At 36.7% G+C, this 19,478-nt stretch overlaps 1 protein-coding gene, 1 long non-coding RNA gene and 1 pseudogene across 2 annotated transcripts; 2 read left to right on the top strand and 1 right to left on the bottom strand.

Annotated features, from left to right (window-relative positions):
• Positions 1 to 7,344: 7,344 nt before the first annotated feature.
• On the top strand, positions 7,345 to 8,895 carry LOC109192136 (annotated as a pseudogene).
• A 3,389-nt stretch (positions 8,896 to 12,284) lies between these two features.
• On the bottom strand, positions 12,285 to 13,570 carry LOC109192180. Its single transcript, XR_002056067.1, has 2 exons — positions 13,339 to 13,570; positions 12,285 to 12,573 (listed from the first exon to the last, which is right to left on the bottom strand). It is a non-coding gene; the product is annotated as an uncharacterized LOC109192180 (long non-coding RNA).
• A 2,463-nt stretch (positions 13,571 to 16,033) lies between these two features.
• Positions 16,034 to 17,355, top strand: LOC109192135. Its single transcript, XM_019342728.1, has 2 exons — positions 16,034 to 17,048; positions 17,258 to 17,355. The coding sequence occupies exons 1-2, from the start codon at positions 16,034 to 16,036 to the stop codon at positions 17,353 to 17,355; spliced, it is 1,113 nt and encodes a 370-aa protein (XP_019198273.1).
• The last annotated feature ends 2,123 nt before the right edge of the window (positions 17,356 to 19,478 follow it).

Here is a 19,478-nt window from a genome sequence, read left to right as displayed (position 1 = left end):
TTTAATTTGTTGTTGCCGGAAATATCGTCGGAAATATATCGCCGGAATTTTTTGACCGGTTATTCTAAGTTAAAAACCTGCAATTGGGTTTATTTGACTCAAAATAACAAGTTGAAGGGTCAAATTGCATATTTTTAAAGTTGAAGGGCCTAATTGCTCTTTTACCTATAGTTTAAGAGTCTATTTGACCATTTTCCCATGATTTTAAGTATTAGAAGAATTTGATTCCAAGATTTGAGATTCTGTGTATTAACCAAATTAATAATGAATAATAATATAGGGAAATTTCTTAAAAAATAATATAGGGAAAATGACACTTTTTCCCTCTAAATTGTATATATAACACTTTTTCTGCCTGAATTATTCAAGTTACTGTTTTCCCCCCTGAAATGTTAAATGGATACATATACTCTTCAAATAAATATTTCATTTATTTTTCTTCTATAACAAATTATGACCACGATTTGGTTCAAACCAAACAAACATTATAGCAACCAAACCAAAATATTCCAATTACAATTTATAAGTGAAACCCGATATCTAGAGTTTATTAAAATCGCGAACTGGAACGGCCGATTCATGTTTTGAACTGAAAAAATAAAAATAAATTTATTGTTGAATTTAGACTATTTTAAAATAAAAAATAAAATTTTAAAATAAAGACGGTTCAAAATCGTGAACCGGATCCAGAACCGCCAGTTTACGGTTTAGGATCCAGTTTTTTTTTGATCCATAAATTTAATAAATTGGAATCCAAATATTGGGTTCTGATCTGAATCATAACTGAAAACTTTCAATTCGATTGCTATAGTGTACGGTTCAGTTCGAACTGAACTGTGATCATCCCTACGTATACGCAATAATTTGTTGAAGAAAAATAAATAAAATATTTACTTTAAGGGTAGAAATGTTAATTTAATATATCATGCGAGAAAACTGTCACTTTTAGAATAATTGAGGAGACTAATGTGTTTACATGAATAATTCAGGGATAAAAAGTGCTATAAGTATACAACTTAGGAGAAAAAAGTGTCATTTTTTCATAATATAAATTATAATAAAATTTTGATTAACCGAAATACAATTCAATACATTTTATTTTGATTTGATGAACAAGTTCATTAAAATAAAAAATTTAATTAATTCTAGATTCAAAATTGATGGATTATAAAAAATGAGTGTTACAACATGTATTTTTAGATTCCAATGATACCAAATAAGTTAAGAAATTTAGGTCACTTAAATTTTAGTTTTCTAGAGTTAAGAAATTTCTCAAATGTAACATTCGAAAGGTGATTAAGAACAAATTATACTTACTGAAAACTTTGGAAAGTAACAGTCTCATATAGTAATACAATTCAAAAAGTAAACCTTAGGAAGGTTAAGTATTCAGAGAATATAATAAATAGTTACATCTTGAAAGTCAAAGTCTAGTATTTGTAAAGTTTAATAAAAAGTTATATCCGACTAGTTGAACAATTCAAGATTTAAATATTGAAAACTGAATAGTTGAAGACTTGAAGACCTCATAATTGAATATATGAAGACCGGAAGATTCATGGTAAAAAAGTGGAAGGGTCATACCTTAATCGGAAAGTAGTTGGGATTGAAAGGTAAAACTAATTGAATAGTTAGTTGTTGCCGAAAAGTAGTTGGATTGACTATTCTAAAGTCAAATTCGAAAGGTTGTTGTGAAAAGTGAACTTCCAAAAAATATAAGGATTACTTTACGGACAACGAACCATAAGAATATTCACTAATAGAATAGTGAACAACATCAACCAAACAACTATCAAGAAGAATGTTGTCAAAGTTTTTAAAATCCTAGGTATACAATATACATCCTAATGAGCATTTTGATAAAAAGTCTAGACAAAAAACTGAATATAGAAAGCTTAAGCTTTTAATTGCAAAAGTGGAGTACCGACTAGGAATAATGACAAAAACGACCTACTACAAATTCTAATTCAAATGACAAAAGCAACCTACTACTACAAGAACCATTGGTCATCATCTCTACTTTTGGAAGTAGAAAGAGGAGGAATAGCAAGGTTTGTCTTGCGAAATACCTGAGGCTTGTATCTGACTTTGTGATCAAAGCACAAGTGCTCTCTTTTCAGTCTTTTGTAGTGAGACAATAGTGCAAACCTCTTAAGAAGTTCTAGGAGAAGAGTAGAGTAAACTGGACCACTATAAATCTTTCTCTATTTCTCTCCCCCCCTCTCTCTCTCTCTCTCTCAAATTTTCAAGTCTCCAAAGAAAATTAATTTTCATTCATGTGGGGATTGTTGAAAAATTTTGTTAAATATGGAATTTAAAGTGACCATTTTGTGGTATAAATTTTAGGGGAGTCCACTTTCAGTTTGGGTCGGGTTAAAGTAGATTCGCATTCTCCTACGCGAGAGGTTTAATTAGGCACATCTTTTGGGTGGAACAACTGACCTGGAGATTTAAGGCTGCTCCATTCCCAAAGCCAATGATCGAACCCTTGACCTTTAGTTAAGGATGGATGTGTCCTTTCCACTCAACCGCACCCTCCAAGTTGGTTTAATTGTATATAGGAAAAATTGCGCCTTTCGTCCCTAAGTTATAGGGTAATTGTAGAATTCGTCTCTGAGTGTTGGTCATTGTCACTTTTTGTTGCTAAGTTATCATTGTCGTTGCACTTTTCATCCCCGAGTTATAGAGTAATTGTAGAATTTGTCCCTGAGTGTTGGTCATGCTCATTTTTCGTCCCTAAGTTATCATTGGCGTTGCACTTTTCGTCCCTGAGTTATACTAAAATTGCAAATTTTGTCCATAATCACTACTACATAAATGGTATACTACATCACTTAATAGACGATGATTTTTTAAATAACCACCGTATAATATATTTTGTTATACTACGTTACTTAATAGACAACAATTTTTTAAATAACCGCCGTATATACCTTAATTAATTTTTTTTTTACGTCATACACTTTAAATAATCACCCGCGGTATTTTTTACACATACACGGCGATTTTTGAAGTGTCGCGCGTGTAAGTGATTGCCGTTGTAAATATACACTTTCTACGGCGGTTTTGGAAACCGCCGTGTATGTTTACTATATATGGCGGTTAAACAACCAGTGTATGTCAACTATATACGGTAGTTATTTAAACAACCGTCGTTTATTAAGAGACGTAGTATAACAAATATATTAGAAGACAATTATTTAAAAAACCGTCGTCTATTAAGTGACGTAGTATACGATTTATGTAGTTGTGATTAGGGACGAAAAGTGCAACTCCAATGATAACTTAGGAATGAAAAGTGAGCATGACCAACACTTAGGGACGCATTTTACAATTACCCTTTAACTTAGGGACGAAAAGTGCAATTTTTCCTTGTATATATTATATGCACAAAATGAATTATAGTAAATGAGAAATTGATTCTCAAAATATACCTACTTGAATAGAAAAAAAGGGAGTTGTGGAGGCTTTTGAAGGAGCCTTTGTCCCATATTAAAAAAAGAGAGGTGTGTTTACGCTAGTATATATACAATTCCCTTTTAAAGAGATTTTGAATTGTATAACATAGATTTTCTCTCAGGAGGTGCAGTGCAATTCAAATCTCAAAATGAGTTTGAAAATGTGACTTGACTCGTGTGCTCGTATGCACCTGCGATTTGCATACACCAATGTCGTCGAGGACTATGTTATGCCAAAATTTTAAAATATGTTTCCATGTGTTTTGTAAACTCTTGTTTCTCAATCGTACTTGAAAATGGTGAGTTAATTATGATCTATTACGAAATTAATTTTAATTAATTCTAATTTTTAATCTACAAATTAACTCTCTAACATCATTTTTATTCTAACTATATAACTAACTTTGTAACTCTAGTCTTTCTTCTTCTTCTTCTTCATCTTTAACCCTTTTGCTAGAAATTTATTTATTTTAGCAGTGCATACATCAATTACAATAATATATAATTCCCCGAAGTAAACACATAATCATGCTATGCAAATATATCTAAAAATAAATAGATACATATATGCCTTGAAGCTGACTGAACTTGGAGTGGTTGATCCGACTTGCAACGTCTAAGTCGAGGCTTGTTGAGGTGAAAATTGAGAACGGAGGTCGAACACTGCACGATTGGAACTTTCCACCTCATTATGACTGGTTTTAGAATGCATGATAGGGGATTCGAGCCGAGCTTGTGGCTAATAGTATCGGTCCCCACCGACGGTGCCAAAATGATGTGGTAAATTCACTTGGATATATATGTATGTGTATATGGTATTAAATAATGTGTATTTGAGGATATAGTGGCTTGGGTTATTACAACTGAAGGTCGGAGGTTCCTGAGCACATAAGTATGAGAGAGAGATACAGAGCAAAAGGTCTCTCTATAAGCGTCTAACGTGGTTTTATAGGCGATTGAAGGGGACTCATGCCGACAAACCGACATGCACACTACGTGTCTTTTATGCACTCGACAATCACGGAGGCTAGGGAAAGGCGTCCACGTGCCGAAGGATGTCTGACTAGCCAATAACTATCGGGCTTGGTTATTAGTATATACCTTTTAAGAGCTTATCTCATGGACTCTGGGGCCCAACCGGACAGCCAAATCGGGTTCGAGCATAAAAGGCTAAGAGCAGAAGCTCTTTAAACTATTCGGGTGCCTAACTCCCAGATTGGGTCAGTCATGTGCTCTTCTCTAGTCGGATCAAGTCAGGAAAGCACCTCCACTACCTACGGAGTCGGATCCGAGAAGGTGTTTAGGCTATACAGGTCGGTATGCCAGGGTATATTCCCTATCAACGATCAAATGATCAAACCTACCAAAAAACATGTTAATTCCAATATTTGACATGAACGACATGTGTTTAGTGGATTTAATCCTCGGATTAAAATCATTAGAAACCGAACGGTTTCGTGTTAAGCCAATATCATTATATCGATAAAATCATTGGAAAATTTAATAAATATGATAATCAATTGGCTAGGATGTCGTTAGATACTAATATACATCTATCCATAAATCACAGAGAGGGTATTTCTCAAGTAAAATACGTTAGGATTATTGGTAGTTTGATGTATCTAATGAGTTGTACAAGACTGAATATTACTTTTGCAGTAGCAAACTCAGTAGATATACGAGTAAACCAGTGATATACATTTGAAGGTAATTGTAAGGGTTATAAGATACTTAACGTATTCTTGTGGCATCGGACTACACTATACAAGATATCATGTTGTACTAGAAAGGTATAGTGACACTAACGGGATATCAGACATTAAGGACTCCAAGTCCATGAGTGGCTACATGTTCATTTTAGCCGGCACAGTCATATCATGGAAATCCTCTAAACAAATCGTGATAGCTAAATCCACAATTGAATCTCAACTAATAGCCTTGGACAAATGTTGTGAGGAGGTTGAGTGACTACACCATTTCCTTGAAAATATTCCAAGTTGGGAAAGACCTGCACGGTTGCACCCTAATTTGTGTGCACTGTAATAATCAAGCTACAATTGGAAGGGTATAACATACCATGTGTGTTCCTATGTCATCTGAAAATTGATAGCTCACGAAGATTAAGTTATGTCAAAATTTCAAAATATGTTTCCATTTTGTAAACTCTTGTTCTCAAACTTGTGATGTTTCTCCATCGTACTTGTAAATGGTGAGTTAGTTATGATCTGTTACGAAATTAATTTTAATTAATTCCAATTTTTAATCTACAAATTAACTCTCTAACATCATATTTATTCTAACTATAACTAACTCTGAACTCTATGGTCTTTCTTCTTCTTTGTCTTCTTCTTCAAGAACACTCTCGCCTGCTCCAATTCGGTGCTTTGTCTACTCTGCTCTTCGCTGTTCTTCAACTCTTTCTCTCTTTATCACTCAATGGTAAGTAATTATCATTCAATGGACTTTGCAACTTGAGCTTTTGTCGATGTTTGGCCTTATTCTTTCCAACAATTTCTTTAAATTTTCTGTTATCTATTTAGTACTCATTGTTTGAATGGCGCCAAGAAAGAATGGGTTAGTCGTCTCTGAATTCGAAGCAACTGCTTTACGATTTCTATGCATGAGAGTAACATTGCATGGCTTAGATTCTTGACGATTAATTGTGCATACTATCTAGCTTGCGTTATGAACTGATGAATACTTGGCTCTAGATATTGGTATTTAATCATCAGTTTATAAATGCCTCTCTTGTTTCCGTTTAGTCTTGTTTTAGGATTTGAGGTTTCTTGATAATCTTGCTTTTAGGTTGAGTGTTATGTAGATTTATATCTGATTCAACTCTTTTCATACACTAGTTGGCTACTCGCTATGTATTCGATGTAAAGCCTATGTGAACCTGAGGTGAAGAATTACTGTTTTTATACAACAAAGGAAGCCTAAATTGGATGGTATAGTTTATACATTGGTATAATTTAGAAATTAAACAAATAACAACAATAATAATAATAATAATAATAATAATAATAATAATAATAATAATAATAATAATAATAATAATAATAATAATAATAATAATAATACAGTTAAGTGAGGAGTAGAACCAATTCAAGGTATCAATTGACCCTATTTGAGGTGGATCTCCATTCATTAACATTTACAGAGTTCCTAAGATTAGGTGGGTGAAAGTAGGATTAAAAGAATCTTTGATTTTGCTGCAGGATTACTACTTTGAATAAGTATCTTTGATTTTGCTGCAGGATTACTATTTTGAATAAGTGATGGCTGTTCACGTGGCCACAATTGAAGCATGTGCTCCATCTCAACTAAATGCAGGATTACTACTTTGAATAAGTGATGGCTGTTCACGTGACCACAATTAAAGCATGTGCTCCATCTCAACTAAAAGTCATAACCTTTGGTCGGGCTCTGATACCAAATTGAAGGCTTGAAACATGTGCTCCATCTCAACTAAAAGCCATAACCTTTGGTCTAGATCTGATACCAAATTAAAGCATGTGCTCCATCTCAACTAAAAGCCTATATGCTCAACACACTCGCTCACGTGTGCGATGGGTTCCAAGCTGGCTCTGATACTAAATTGAAGCCCCCTCACGTGTGCGATGGGTTCCAAGCTGGCTCTGATACCAAATTGAAGCCCCCTCACGTGTGCGATGGGTTACAAACAACACGTGGAACCCTTGGTCTGGCTCTGATACAAAATTGAAACCCCCTCACGTGTGCAGTGGGTTCCAAGCAACACGTCCGTAGTCGCTTATGGGTGACGCTGAGATTCGAACCCATAACTTTTGGTCTGGCTCTAATACCAAATTAAAGCATGTGCTCCATCTCAACTAAAAGCCTAAGTTGATAGTTGGATTGCACATTAATGGCTATATGCTCAACAGCCACAACACCAGCTTTGTCGGATACTGTAATTACCATTGATATCGGGACATCTCAATGCAGTTTTGCAGTATGCAAAGGCAACTCTCAGTCGGAACTTGTGGGGGGTATTCGAAATCAGAAGTTATTGAGATCTTATCAGAAGGATGAGGTCCCTGCTGATGGTGTTAGCAATGAGTTTGAGCATAAGTATGAAATATTGTAGAGAGCTGCGGTTTTCAATTTGAAACACCTCATTGGAAGAGTTGATACTGATCCCGTTGTTCATTCATGCAAAATCGTTCCATTTTTGGTGCAGACTTTGGATATTGGTGACAAACCATTTATTGCTATGTTAGTGAACAATAGGTGGAAGTCCACCACTCCTGAAGAATTTTTTTCAACGGTTCTGGTTGAACAGATAGCCATGGCAGAAAATCGACTGGAACGACCGGTAATGAATGTTGTTTTGACCATCCCAGTATCATTTAGCCGATTCTAACTGATCTGCTTTGAACGAGCCTGTGCCAAGGCTGGACTTCGTGTTTTAAGATTTATGCCCGAACCCACCGCAGTTGCAATGCTATATGCATACCAGCAGCTACAGTCTGGAAGCAGAAGTGAAAAGATCGCACTTATTTTTCAATATGGGTGCTGGCTACTGCGATGTAGCTATTACGGCTGCAGAGGGTGGAGTTTCTCGGATATTGGCATTGGCGGGAAGCACTTTAGGAGGTGACGACTTACTTCAGAATATGATGCATCATCTCTTACCCAATATGGATGAATTCTTCTCAAGCCATGGAATTGAAGAAATAAAGAGAATGAGACTACTTCGAGTTGCCACCCAGGACGCAATCCACAAACTTTCCATGGTACCCAGTGTTTCAATTGATATCGACATAGGAAATGGGACAAAGATATCTAAGGTTCTTACCCGCAAAGAGTTTGAGGAAGTGAATCGAAATGTCCTTGAGGAGTGTGAGTCTCTTATAAAGCAATGCTTAAGCGGTGCCAAGATAGACGTGGAACGTGTGCATGATGTTGTACTTGTCGGGGGTTGTTCAAACATTCCAAAGATTCGTGATATCGCAAAATATATATATGCAAAAGAAATGTGCTATATTCTGAAATGAATCCATTTGAGGCTGCTGTACTTGGAACAGCACTGGAAGGAGCAGTAGTGGCTTCAGGAACTTTGAATCTGCCGTTGTTAATGACCATTCAGGTAAATCCTCTGAGCATTGGCATTCGAGTTGATGGTAACAAATTCGTACCCATAATTCGTCTTAACACACCAACACGAGCAAGGAACAGATATATATTCACTACTGTTCATGACAACCAAACTGAAGCACTAATCATTATCTACGAAGGAAATGAGATAACAGTGGAAAAGAATCACCTCCTAGGTTACTTTAAGATTGCAGGGATCCCTCCAGCACCAAAAGGCGTTTCCCAGATCAATGTATCCATGGTAATCGATGCTTCAAACGTTCTGAGAGTGTTTGCAGGAGTTATGATTCCAGGTACCCAGGACCTTGTAACTCCATAAACACAATATATACCCATTACAATCCCTGCTTTTATTTCTCTGTTTTTATTTCACTACTTTCATTTCACTGGTTTTTACCATTATCCTGCCATTGTCTTTCTATTTGCTTACCTTCCAACAAATACTTCATTCTTGTGCTTAGAGATTCCTTTGTTTACTCCAACTCCCAATCCCTAAGGATGATCTAAAACAAATTTATTTTTGTTTGTTCCGCAATCTACTATATTGCATTACAATCAATTAACCTTTCGGATATACTGTTTGAGACATTCTCTGAACGAATAATTTGAAACCTTAAATGTCATTAACTTTATGCAAAGTATTACCAAGACAATTGGAGTCCTAGGTACAAAAAAAAAGGAAGAAAGAAAGAGAGTATAAACAAGGGCTTAATTTGATTTAATTGAAAATCAATGATTAATTTTGATATTTTAAAATAGTAAAATAACTATTAACTCTACTTTCAAAAAAAAAAAAAAAAAGAACTATTAACTTAATATATAATATACACTATGATATTTCTAGCTTAAAAATCATGAATAATATTATTTTATCATACTATAACAATTATTTAATGTTGCATTTCAAAGTTCTTTGCTTTCATTAATTACTAGCATCTTACGAGTGTGATGATTATGATATAGTGAATTAAGGGAGAATTGAAATATTAAAAAAAAAAAATTATTGTAAAAGTGTGTCAAAAAATTATGATTAAATAATATATTAAAGATTTATATATAAATTTGGGAAAAATTCGTTATATACCATGTTTGATGTGAACGAAATTATTTTGGGTGTTCTTCTTATCACAAATAAAAGTTTTCAAATTATTTGAGTTGGTGACCATTGAAACAGCAACATATAATTGTTTATTAGTGAATACTGGTCTTTGCTAATTCATTAATTATTTGTAAATTCATTTGCTAACATGTGTACAATTAGCTCTCATTAACCCCTAACCGCTATAAGTGCATGCATCCGTTACTATTACCCTTATTAATGTGCACCATAATAAATATAGTAATTTTATTAATGTCAACCTTAATAAATGTTGCCTAACGACTTGAGCATTATTCTTTAAAAAAAAAAAAAAACAACTTAAAGTAGAATACACACACACTCATATATCCCATGAAAAAATTAAGAACAAATCTCAGCCTTACATTTGTAAAAATATAACATATTTGATCATATTTATAAATTAAAAAAAAAACGTGATGACATTTTCGTAATTGCCATCAATTTCACTATGCAAACTTGAACACTAAAATATGCAATCTTATAACTACATATGGAAACCTGGTAAATTTTATAAAATCAATGAAAAAGTTAAAATTTAAATTTAAACCGTAAAAGCTAGACCCTAAGAAGTAAAATGTGAACAACTAAACCAAATAAAACAAAAAAACTCAGTCATAAACTATATAACCAAATCCCTAAGTGCAATGCACTTTAGCATTTCTGCAACTGCGGTCTTTTAATGCTTAATATGCAAAATGTTAATACTAAATGTACAAATATGAAAAAGTCTAAGAATTGTATATTTTCGTGTTTAAGTTTGCACATTAAAATTTGTGATAATTATAAAAATGCCACCGTATTTATAAATAAAAATAAATTGATCTAATCTGTCTGATTTTTACAGATGTAAGATTGATCGAGATTTGTTCTTAGTTTTTCCTAAGGAATTATTTTCATTTGATCAATATATATATATATATATATATATATATATATATATATATATATATATATATATATATATATATATATATATATAGGCTCCGGATCCCATGAGGTCACCTAGATGGATGAGATTATGAGGCCTCATCTCATCCATTAAATCATTACATATAAAGGGGTGAGATTGAAAGAGATTTGTTATGCATTTAAGGTAGTAGTCTATGCATAAGGGTGAATAAGTAATTGTAATATTGGAGCTATTTATGGTTAAAAATAAATTGGAATATATTCCATGCAAAGGATCAATTAATTATGGGATTGAATTATATATTAATGGCAACAAATTAGTATTAATATTGTGAGAGTTGAATGAAAGCATCTGTAATCAGGAACTCAGTGCAAGTTGGTTTCTCAAGGCCACAGTGATGGGGCAAACGGTTGTTATAGGTATGTGCGACCGTCTTAGTACTGTTTTTTTGGCTTTTCGTATGTCTGTGCACATAATATGTTAAGTCTGTGCTGTGCAAACCCGAAGTGTGTGCATTTAATTTCACGTGTGTCTAATTAGCGCATGAGGAAGGAGGTTAAGAAAAGTCACATTACGTATAGTATGTAACGCACGAGTTTTAAAAAGTTGAATAGGCAATCAGACATTGTGTTTTGATATGATATGTGGTTAGGTAACGAGACATTGGTGGAAAAAACATGGTGGAGTTTTGTATTAGAATATGCTTGTGCAAGTTTGAGAGGTAGCCTTTGCGAGTGAATGGATTAGCCTAAGCAAGTAAGACACAAAAGGCTATTAGCGTTATATTCTCAGCCTGTGAAGGCTAGTTTTTATCCACGTGCGAGTTAGAACTTTAGGCTGTGCAACTGAGTGGTAAAAAAAGTTAAGTTAGACAATCAGACACTGTGTTTTTATATGATATGTGGTTAGGTAACAAGACATTTGTGGGAAAAACATGGTGGAGTTTTGTATTAGAATATGCAAGTTAGGTTGATGCTGGTGCAAGTTTGAGGGTTAGCCTCTGCAAGTGAATTTCTTAGCCTAAGCAAGTAAGACACAAAAAGGCTATGAGCGTTATATTCTCAGCATGTACATGCTAGTTTATTACCATGTGCAAGTTAGAACTTCAGGCTGTGCAACTGAGTTTGTGAGCCTATGCATGCTAGTTTATTACCATGTGCAAGTTAGAACGTCAGGCTGTGCAATTGAGTTTGTGAGTGCTATTTGGGGGGTTTGGCATGTTTAAGTGGGTTTTTTTTTTTTTTTTTTTTTTTTTTTTTTTTTGGAGGTGGTAGGTGTCGACAGTTATGTGGTATGACGTGTGCATTTTTATAGGCGTGTGCGTTAAAACAATATTAGGCGTATGCATTAGAACAGTTGGGCTTGTGCATTACAGTATATCGTCATTTGTAAACAGTAAACCAAAGGAAAAATATTATATTTACTATCAACATATTTTAGTATACATTTACACAAATTGACGTGGGTGTGTACGTTTGTGTTACATGGCGTGTGCATACTCTGGTGTGTGCATATTCTGGTGTGTAAGGTGTGTGGGTTTCTTCATCTTGGTGTGTGCATGACATTTTTTACATCTTGGTGTATGCATGCCATTTTTAGTAGTGGTAAGGCGTGTGCATAATAGTGGTAAGACGTGTACATATTATACAATTCTAAATTAAAATAAAAAGCAATCAAATACTCCGTAATATTTAACAAATTACAACTCAAAACTTTTGTAATAGTACAAGAATTTACTAATATAATAATTACAAGCACATTAATAAGACAATAATAACAAAATGGGATATAGTGGGGCATTGATCTATTGAAATGCTTTAATACTTGACACCCAAACAACTTCGATTGTTCATCCACAAGTTGTAATTCCATCTTCTAATTTCAATTTTTCTTCAATAAAGAGAAAAATACAATAAAACACTATCAAAATTTATAAGAAGAACCACAATGCTCCCGCAGCTTCTTGCCTATTTAAGAGCAGATAAAAATGCTCAAAGTAAGATACTGGATAAGCTTTTATCATGAAATTGGAACTAGAGGCCAGAAATTTCTTTAACTTGCTTATATTTATGCAGCAAAATAGCTTAATGAAAAGGCAGTAAAACCGATAACGTGTTTTTCATGTACTATCATTTTTAAGCACAATCAAAGCCACAATTGGAAGAGAATAGCTCCACAATACACACACAAAGAAACATATAGATAAGATCTTATATTAAGCAGGCATAACAGATATAAGGTACCAGCCCACAAATAAGACAATGAAAGAATCAGATGATTTCCACTTCTTAATAGATGCATTGGTTTTTATGTCAGAATTATAATAAAACTACAGTAATGTTCCATTCAACTAGTAATGTTCAACAAAATATCTTAGAGATTAGAGCAGTACATTGATAGTTGTTAAATGACAATTCTTGAATCATACTTCTAGGAACAAAGATTCCTGAATTCCATTCTCCCTTGGTTACAACAGGTAAGTTTTACCAAAAAAAAAAAAAAAAAAAAAAAAAAAAAAGACAAAAAAACAAACAAGACCCAATCGCCAGAATTCCTAAAAAAAAAAAAAAACAACAACAACCGCACAGCACTGCCGGACAAAAATCCCCAAACTGGTACAAACTACCCCGTCGCCGGCACTGCCCTACCTCCCCCCATGCCGTAAAACCCAAGAATACAAAAACACAATAAAAACGAAGAAAAGACAAAGAAAGAAAAGGAAATCAGAATACCTTGGTGACAACTGGAAACATTCCTCTTTTGATGCTTTGACCCCCTGATGGAAGAGCCAGCCATGGAGACTCTCCCGACGCGAAAGGCAGAGGCATCATCGGCAAAGCAAAGAGCTCGACATAGACGGAGGAATCTTCCCTTGCGTGGCTAGATGCACGCGTGAACGACCAGAAAGCAACTGAGCGGACGGCTATGGCTGAGAGTACCGTATCTTGAAAAAGGATTCAAGAATCAAATAACGCTGCAACTTCCATAAAAAGTCGGAAATAAATTAAGTAACATAATAAAGATAGCGAAAAATGACTACAACGCCCCTAACTATTTAGAAAATCAGCGCACAAGCTTAAAAAATCCAAACAAATCTAATGCGTTGAAATTTAAAAATACACGATCAAGATCTATTCTCACGATCTCACCTGATTATAATGACCTCACTGGATCCGAAATCTATATATATATATATATATATATATATATATATATATATATATATATATATATAGAGAGAGAGAGAGAGAGAGAGAGAGAGGATCATATGAGACAGTCGTTATATCGTGCACCAGGGCGCACAATGCATTGTGCGCCCCGCCCAGCCCAAAACGGCGTCATTTTGTTAAGTTGTGTAGGGAGTTGACGCGACATAGTTTATGTGTATTTTGTTATAAAATTATGTACATTCTATTATACAATTCTGTACATTCTATTATATAATTCTGTACATTCGAAACATGGGAATTTTTTTAAAGAGTTAGGAGTTTATGTGTATTATGCATTATGTTAAATTATGTGTATTATCCTTTCAAAAAAAAGTATGTACATTCTATTATACAATTCTGTACATTTGAAACATGGGAGAACCCCTCAACATATGAGAATTAAGGACTAATCTGGGCCTGTGATCTCGAGTTCGTGTATGGTCATGATTTTTTATAGATTTTTTGGATTATATAATTACATTCTTTCCAAAAGGTTGAACCCCAACCTTAAGGGGCCCCCACGCCCCGCCCCGACAGAGCATCTGGGAGGATGTAAATCATGATAACTCAACTGAACATGAACCACATGGATTATATAATTACATATACTAGTATTTGCACCAGTGCGATGCACAGAATGTATTCGTTATAATATATGAATTATAATTTGATTCATATTCGATAGTGTAAATTTTAACGTTGAATTAAGGTTTGTATGAATGTTTCGGGATTGAATTAATTGGTCTCATTATCTTTATGTGTAGTAATTTAGCTATAGAAATTTTTGTAACGGAATATATATGTAATTTGTAGATATGTAACAATTTTGTTATATTTGTGCAAGAAGAATACATAATATAACTGTTTTGAATTAGACATTGTTGAAAACCTCTTTGTAGGCGACATTAGTACGTAGTAGTAACAGAAGTTTGTTCATCCTCGTCTAGAGCTAAAACCTTAAGGTCATCAGATGAGTGACTCGAGAAAAAGCCACATACAATAGACCATGATTAAAGACTGATTTTTTCAACAACAAGTCAACGTGAGTTAATGTTTGACCCTGCCTTTTGTTGATAGTCATTGCATATGCTAGCATCAACGGGAATTGTTTACGCTGGAACTGGAACGGCAATCTCGTATTAGAAGGGGTGAGAGACATTCGTGGTATAAGAACTTTGTTTCCTTGCTGCGTTCCATTAACTATTCTTGCTTCGACAATATGATTCGCCAATCTTGTAACGATGAGGCTTGTACTGTTGCAAAGGCCATGAGAGTGGTCTATGTTTTGCAGTAACATAACATGTGCACCAACCTTTATTGTTAATGAATGATTAGGAAGTTTAGACAATCTCAATCTATTTAAAAATTTAGGAGTGTGTACTTGTTAGAGATTATCACCATCTATCTGATTCTGCCTTACACAAAGAGTCACAGTTTAAATACGTCCAACCTTCTGCAGTGTTCATGTCACACATATACAGATTAATTTGATCAACAACATCTAACGTCAGTGAGAGAATCGCTCGTCCTTGTTAGTAATGTTATATTATATAGTTTATTTGTTTATGGCTATTGTTATAGTTGACTAGTCTTTACTATTGTATAAGAGCTTTTAGTGGTAGCTTTCCTATAGGTCTCTATTGTGTAATCTCTTTCCAGTCTGAATGTGATTTGCGTTGTTTCACTTGGTATCAGTTAGCGTCAGGCTAGGAATCCTACCCTGTTTTTTCTCCACCACCTTATCATGTCGACAAATTCCTCTGAACGCACAGTAACCACCACCCCTCCACCACAAACAACCGGGAACTCCCTAAACGCAGCACATCACTTCGTTTCAATAAAATTAAACAGTCGAAATTTTTTATTTTGGCGCACACAAATTATCTCATTCTTACGTGGCCAAGGCCTTTTAGGCTACATCGATGGCAGCCACGTCTGTCCACCGGCGATCCTCCCTGCGACGGCACAGGCAGCCGACTCCGGCACCACCGCGGCCGCCTCATCAGCCGACAACCCGGCGCATGCGGCGTGGGTTCAACAGGACCAACTGATCCTGTCTCTCCTGATCTCGTCTTTATCCGACGAGGTCATGCCATTAGCGGTTGGCCGGGAAACGTCACGCGATGTCTGGCTCTCCATTAACGACTCGCTGGCATCCTCCACCCGAGCTAGGTGTCTCAATCTGCTCGGTTAGTTTCAGACGCTCCGGCAAGGCAACATGTCGGCCTCGGAGTATCTTGGGAAGGCGAAGATGTTGGTCGAAGCTTTGTCCCTGGCCAGCCATCGGCTCACTCTTGACGAACAGGTTCTCTACGTGTTGAGGGGTCTTCGTCCGGAATTCCAGGCAATGCCGAGTGCTCTCACCGTGACCGGCACACCGGTGACTCTATCTCAGTTAGGAGATCTTCTGCAGGCACATGATTTCATCCAGGGAGATGAATTCACGATGGAGTCCGGGAATGTCGCCCCGACCGCTATGTACGCTGGTCGTGGTGGCCAGTCGAATGGGAGCTCCGGACGTGGTGGCCGGCAGAACAGCAACAGTCGCGGCCGTGGGCGAGGAGGCTGGAACTCCGGTGGTCGTGGCCGTGGAAGCCCTCGCTGCCAAATCTGTAGGAGTCACGGCCACACTGACGTCTTCTGCAACCGGTGCTACACAGAGCCTCCGCCATCGACGCACGCTCACGTGGCCGTCGCGGGCACTCCACCAGCAGAAACTGCCCAGCCGGAAGTCTGGTTTCCAGACACCGGCGCAACCACCCATGTGTCACCGGATGAGCACATGATCGGGCATTCCGAACCGTATACTGGTGGTGACGTGTTGAAAGTAGGCAATGGGGCAGGTTTGAATATCTCTCGCGTTGGTCGTACAGCTATCCCATCTAATTCAAAATTATTAAATATGTCAGATGTTTTATTTGTTCCGAATCTGTCATTATCCCTGTTATCCGTTTACCATTTCACTAACGAAAACAACGTGTTTTTTGAGTTTCATAAAGACTCGTTTTTTGTGAAGGATTGCACTACTCGGGAAATACTCCTTAAAGGCTCCGCGGTAAGCGGGTTGTATAAGTTGTTGGTGCCGCGGTCTCATGTTGCGTTCTTAACAGCAAAAGCATCACCTGCAGTCTGGCATCACTGTCCTTCTAGGTGCGACTACAGGTGCGACTCTTCTAGCATTCCATACTTCGCGGTTGGGAAGATGCTTTCAACTATAGTTGCAATTGGATCAGGTCCACACTTCAATATTATTTCGTGTGTCCATTTTCATGCCTTCTGTAGATTAGGTAACCATCTTTATCCAAAATCGTCTGACTAACATATTTTTTGGGGAAATACTTTGAACATTTACCATTTATCATGCATGGCAAATTCTTCCGAAGTTGTCCGCACGGTCCGTGCAACATAAATTCGCTAACTGCGTCATTGTACTCATTGTCAGCATCTGGGTCTGGAATCTCAGCAGAAATCAAGGCATCAACTTCCGGTGCAAAATGTGCCCGATTCATTCTTTTGGCAAATAGCAATATGTGCACGTGAGGGAGTCCTCTTTTTTGAAATTCAATTGTGTAGATAACTGTGCAGAAAATTAAAAAAAAATTAATTATTTTATACATGGAATTTAGATTTAATTAGGGCAATTAAAGTATGTGTGATAATCAAATACCTCCACATATGTCGCCAAACAGCTTTTCTGTCTTGATCTCTTCAATCATAGCATCAAGTTTCATCTTAAGCACGCAGCAAACAATATCGGGTCTATCCTCTGCTTTAAGCCCACATTGTGCAACATACCGCTCAATCTCAGGCCACTTCGGGGATGAGGATAACCGATGTGCCTGCATATTGCCATTGCATCACTTCGGGGATGAGGATAACCGATGTGCCTGCATATTGCCACCGCTCAATCTCAGGCCACTTCGGGGATGAGGATAACCGATGTGCCTGCTGTGACACCCCGTAATCCAAATTCAATTAAGGGATTAATTAAGTAATTAATCCTAAACCAATTGGTAATTTAATTCCTTAAATTACTGAAAATACAATAGTCGGGGACTAGTAATTGACTAGTCAACCCAAAGTCAAAGTTGTACCTTAAACTTTGTGAGTAGTTCCCTTGTTCCCTTACACCTCTTCATTTTAGTAAGGGTATTCATGACATTTCACCTTGTGTTAGTAATGCAAGCTAACCTAGTAGACACTCCTCATTCTTGCTCCTTACACTTCCCAAATTTGAGCTCTCCCTTCTCTCTAAAAGTTGGATAGCTTTTCTTCCAAGCCAAGTTGGAGCTTTGTCAAATCTTCAAGTGTTGTCTCCAAGATTCTACCTTTCATACCTTTGAGCATCTAAGAGGGTAAGATCTATGTTCATATTGTGTTTTTAGTGTTTTCTAAGGTGTCTTTTCTTAAAGATAGAATCTTTATGATCTTTTGGTGTGTTCTTGAAGTGGGTTTGGAAGGTGAGCCTTAGTAGGAGCTTGGTGAAGTGTTAAGTGAAGGTTTTTGTCTACAAGAGGTAACACATGCTCTACAAAATCTATTTTGCTTACTTATATGATGATTTCTTGGATTCTATATGTGTTTTGCTATGAAATGTGAGTGTTATGCATTGTCTTGTGAAAATGCATACCTAGAGCTTGTGTTTAGGGTTCATGTGTGCTATTGCTTGGCTATTCCTTTGATTCAAGTCATTTTGTTGTATTTGGTGAGATTTGGCATGTTTCGGACTTGAATTTGAGCTTGGTGTTGATAATCCCCGAAGGGATTATTTTGGTGTACAGGTACGTATCCGCAGGCGGAACAGCGGGTAGGCGTCCACCCGCCGCCGACCCGCGGGGTACATGTAGCTTGTGGGTGTGTACCCGCGGGCAGAACCACGGGTGGGGGGCTACCCGTGGGTCCACCCACGGGGAACAAGATGGTGTTGTTTGGGGATTTGTTCCCCGTGATTCTTTTGACTCGGTATTTGGTCTTTTGACTTCCCGATGTTCTTTTGTGGAACTATTTGAGCGTCTTCTTGATGTTTCGTATGTCTAGAACTATATGGTAGGAATCCATGTAGGTTTTGGTGTCTTGAATCGTGCTAAGTGTTCAACATTGTGTTTCGTTGAACTGTGATGAGTCTTGTGTGTTCTTCGGAACTACGTTTGATTTACCCGTTTGATAAGCATGCTAGTTCGGTGTTTAAATGCTAGCGTGTGTGTTGTTTGTACCTTCCTATTGTTGATGATGACTTGTGTTATTCATCGTTGTTATTGGACTGTGATCCATTCATTGATTGAGTATGGTTTCATATCTTCGTTGTGATCCGTTGACTGAATCCTGTTGAGGTGTGGTGTGTGTGGTTGTACCTGGATTGCACGATTTCGATTTATGGGGCCTTAATCACCAAGGTACGGCAGTGGTCCTCATGGTGGCCATGACGCGATTATGGAGTTTGTGGCCTTTGTGTAAGGTTCACATATTTCTTGGGTGGCATGTATTGCCATGTGTGTGATCGGTACCTTGTGTACTATGAATTGGTGGTCTTGTTGGTGGTCGTTGGTGGGGGACGACGGTCCTAGGAGGGAAAAGGTTGGACTTGGTTGTACAGGGGTCCTGGAGGTAATGGTTGGAACTAGACATAAGGTTGGGGGTAGCCAAAAGGTTGGAACCGGGCATAA

Source organism: Ipomoea nil, unplaced genomic scaffold (assembly GCF_001879475.1).
Source record: "Ipomoea nil cultivar Tokyo-kokei standard unplaced genomic scaffold, Asagao_1.1 scaffold1769, whole genome shotgun sequence".
In the NCBI taxonomy this organism is placed as follows: Eukaryota; Viridiplantae; Streptophyta; class Magnoliopsida; order Solanales; family Convolvulaceae; genus Ipomoea; species Ipomoea nil.
The sequence above is the reverse complement of the archived record's forward strand: the minus strand, read 5'-3'. Positions and strand labels throughout refer to the sequence as shown.

Coding starts and splice junctions, on each gene's coding strand:
- LOC109192135 (XM_019342728.1), top strand. CDS start 16,034: ATGTCGGCCTCGGAGTATCTTGGGAAGGCGAAGATGTTGGTCGAAGCT. Junction 17,049..17,257: donor TATAGTTGCAATTGGATCAG/GTCCACACTTCA, acceptor ACTCATTGTCAG/CATCTGGGTCTGGAATCTCA.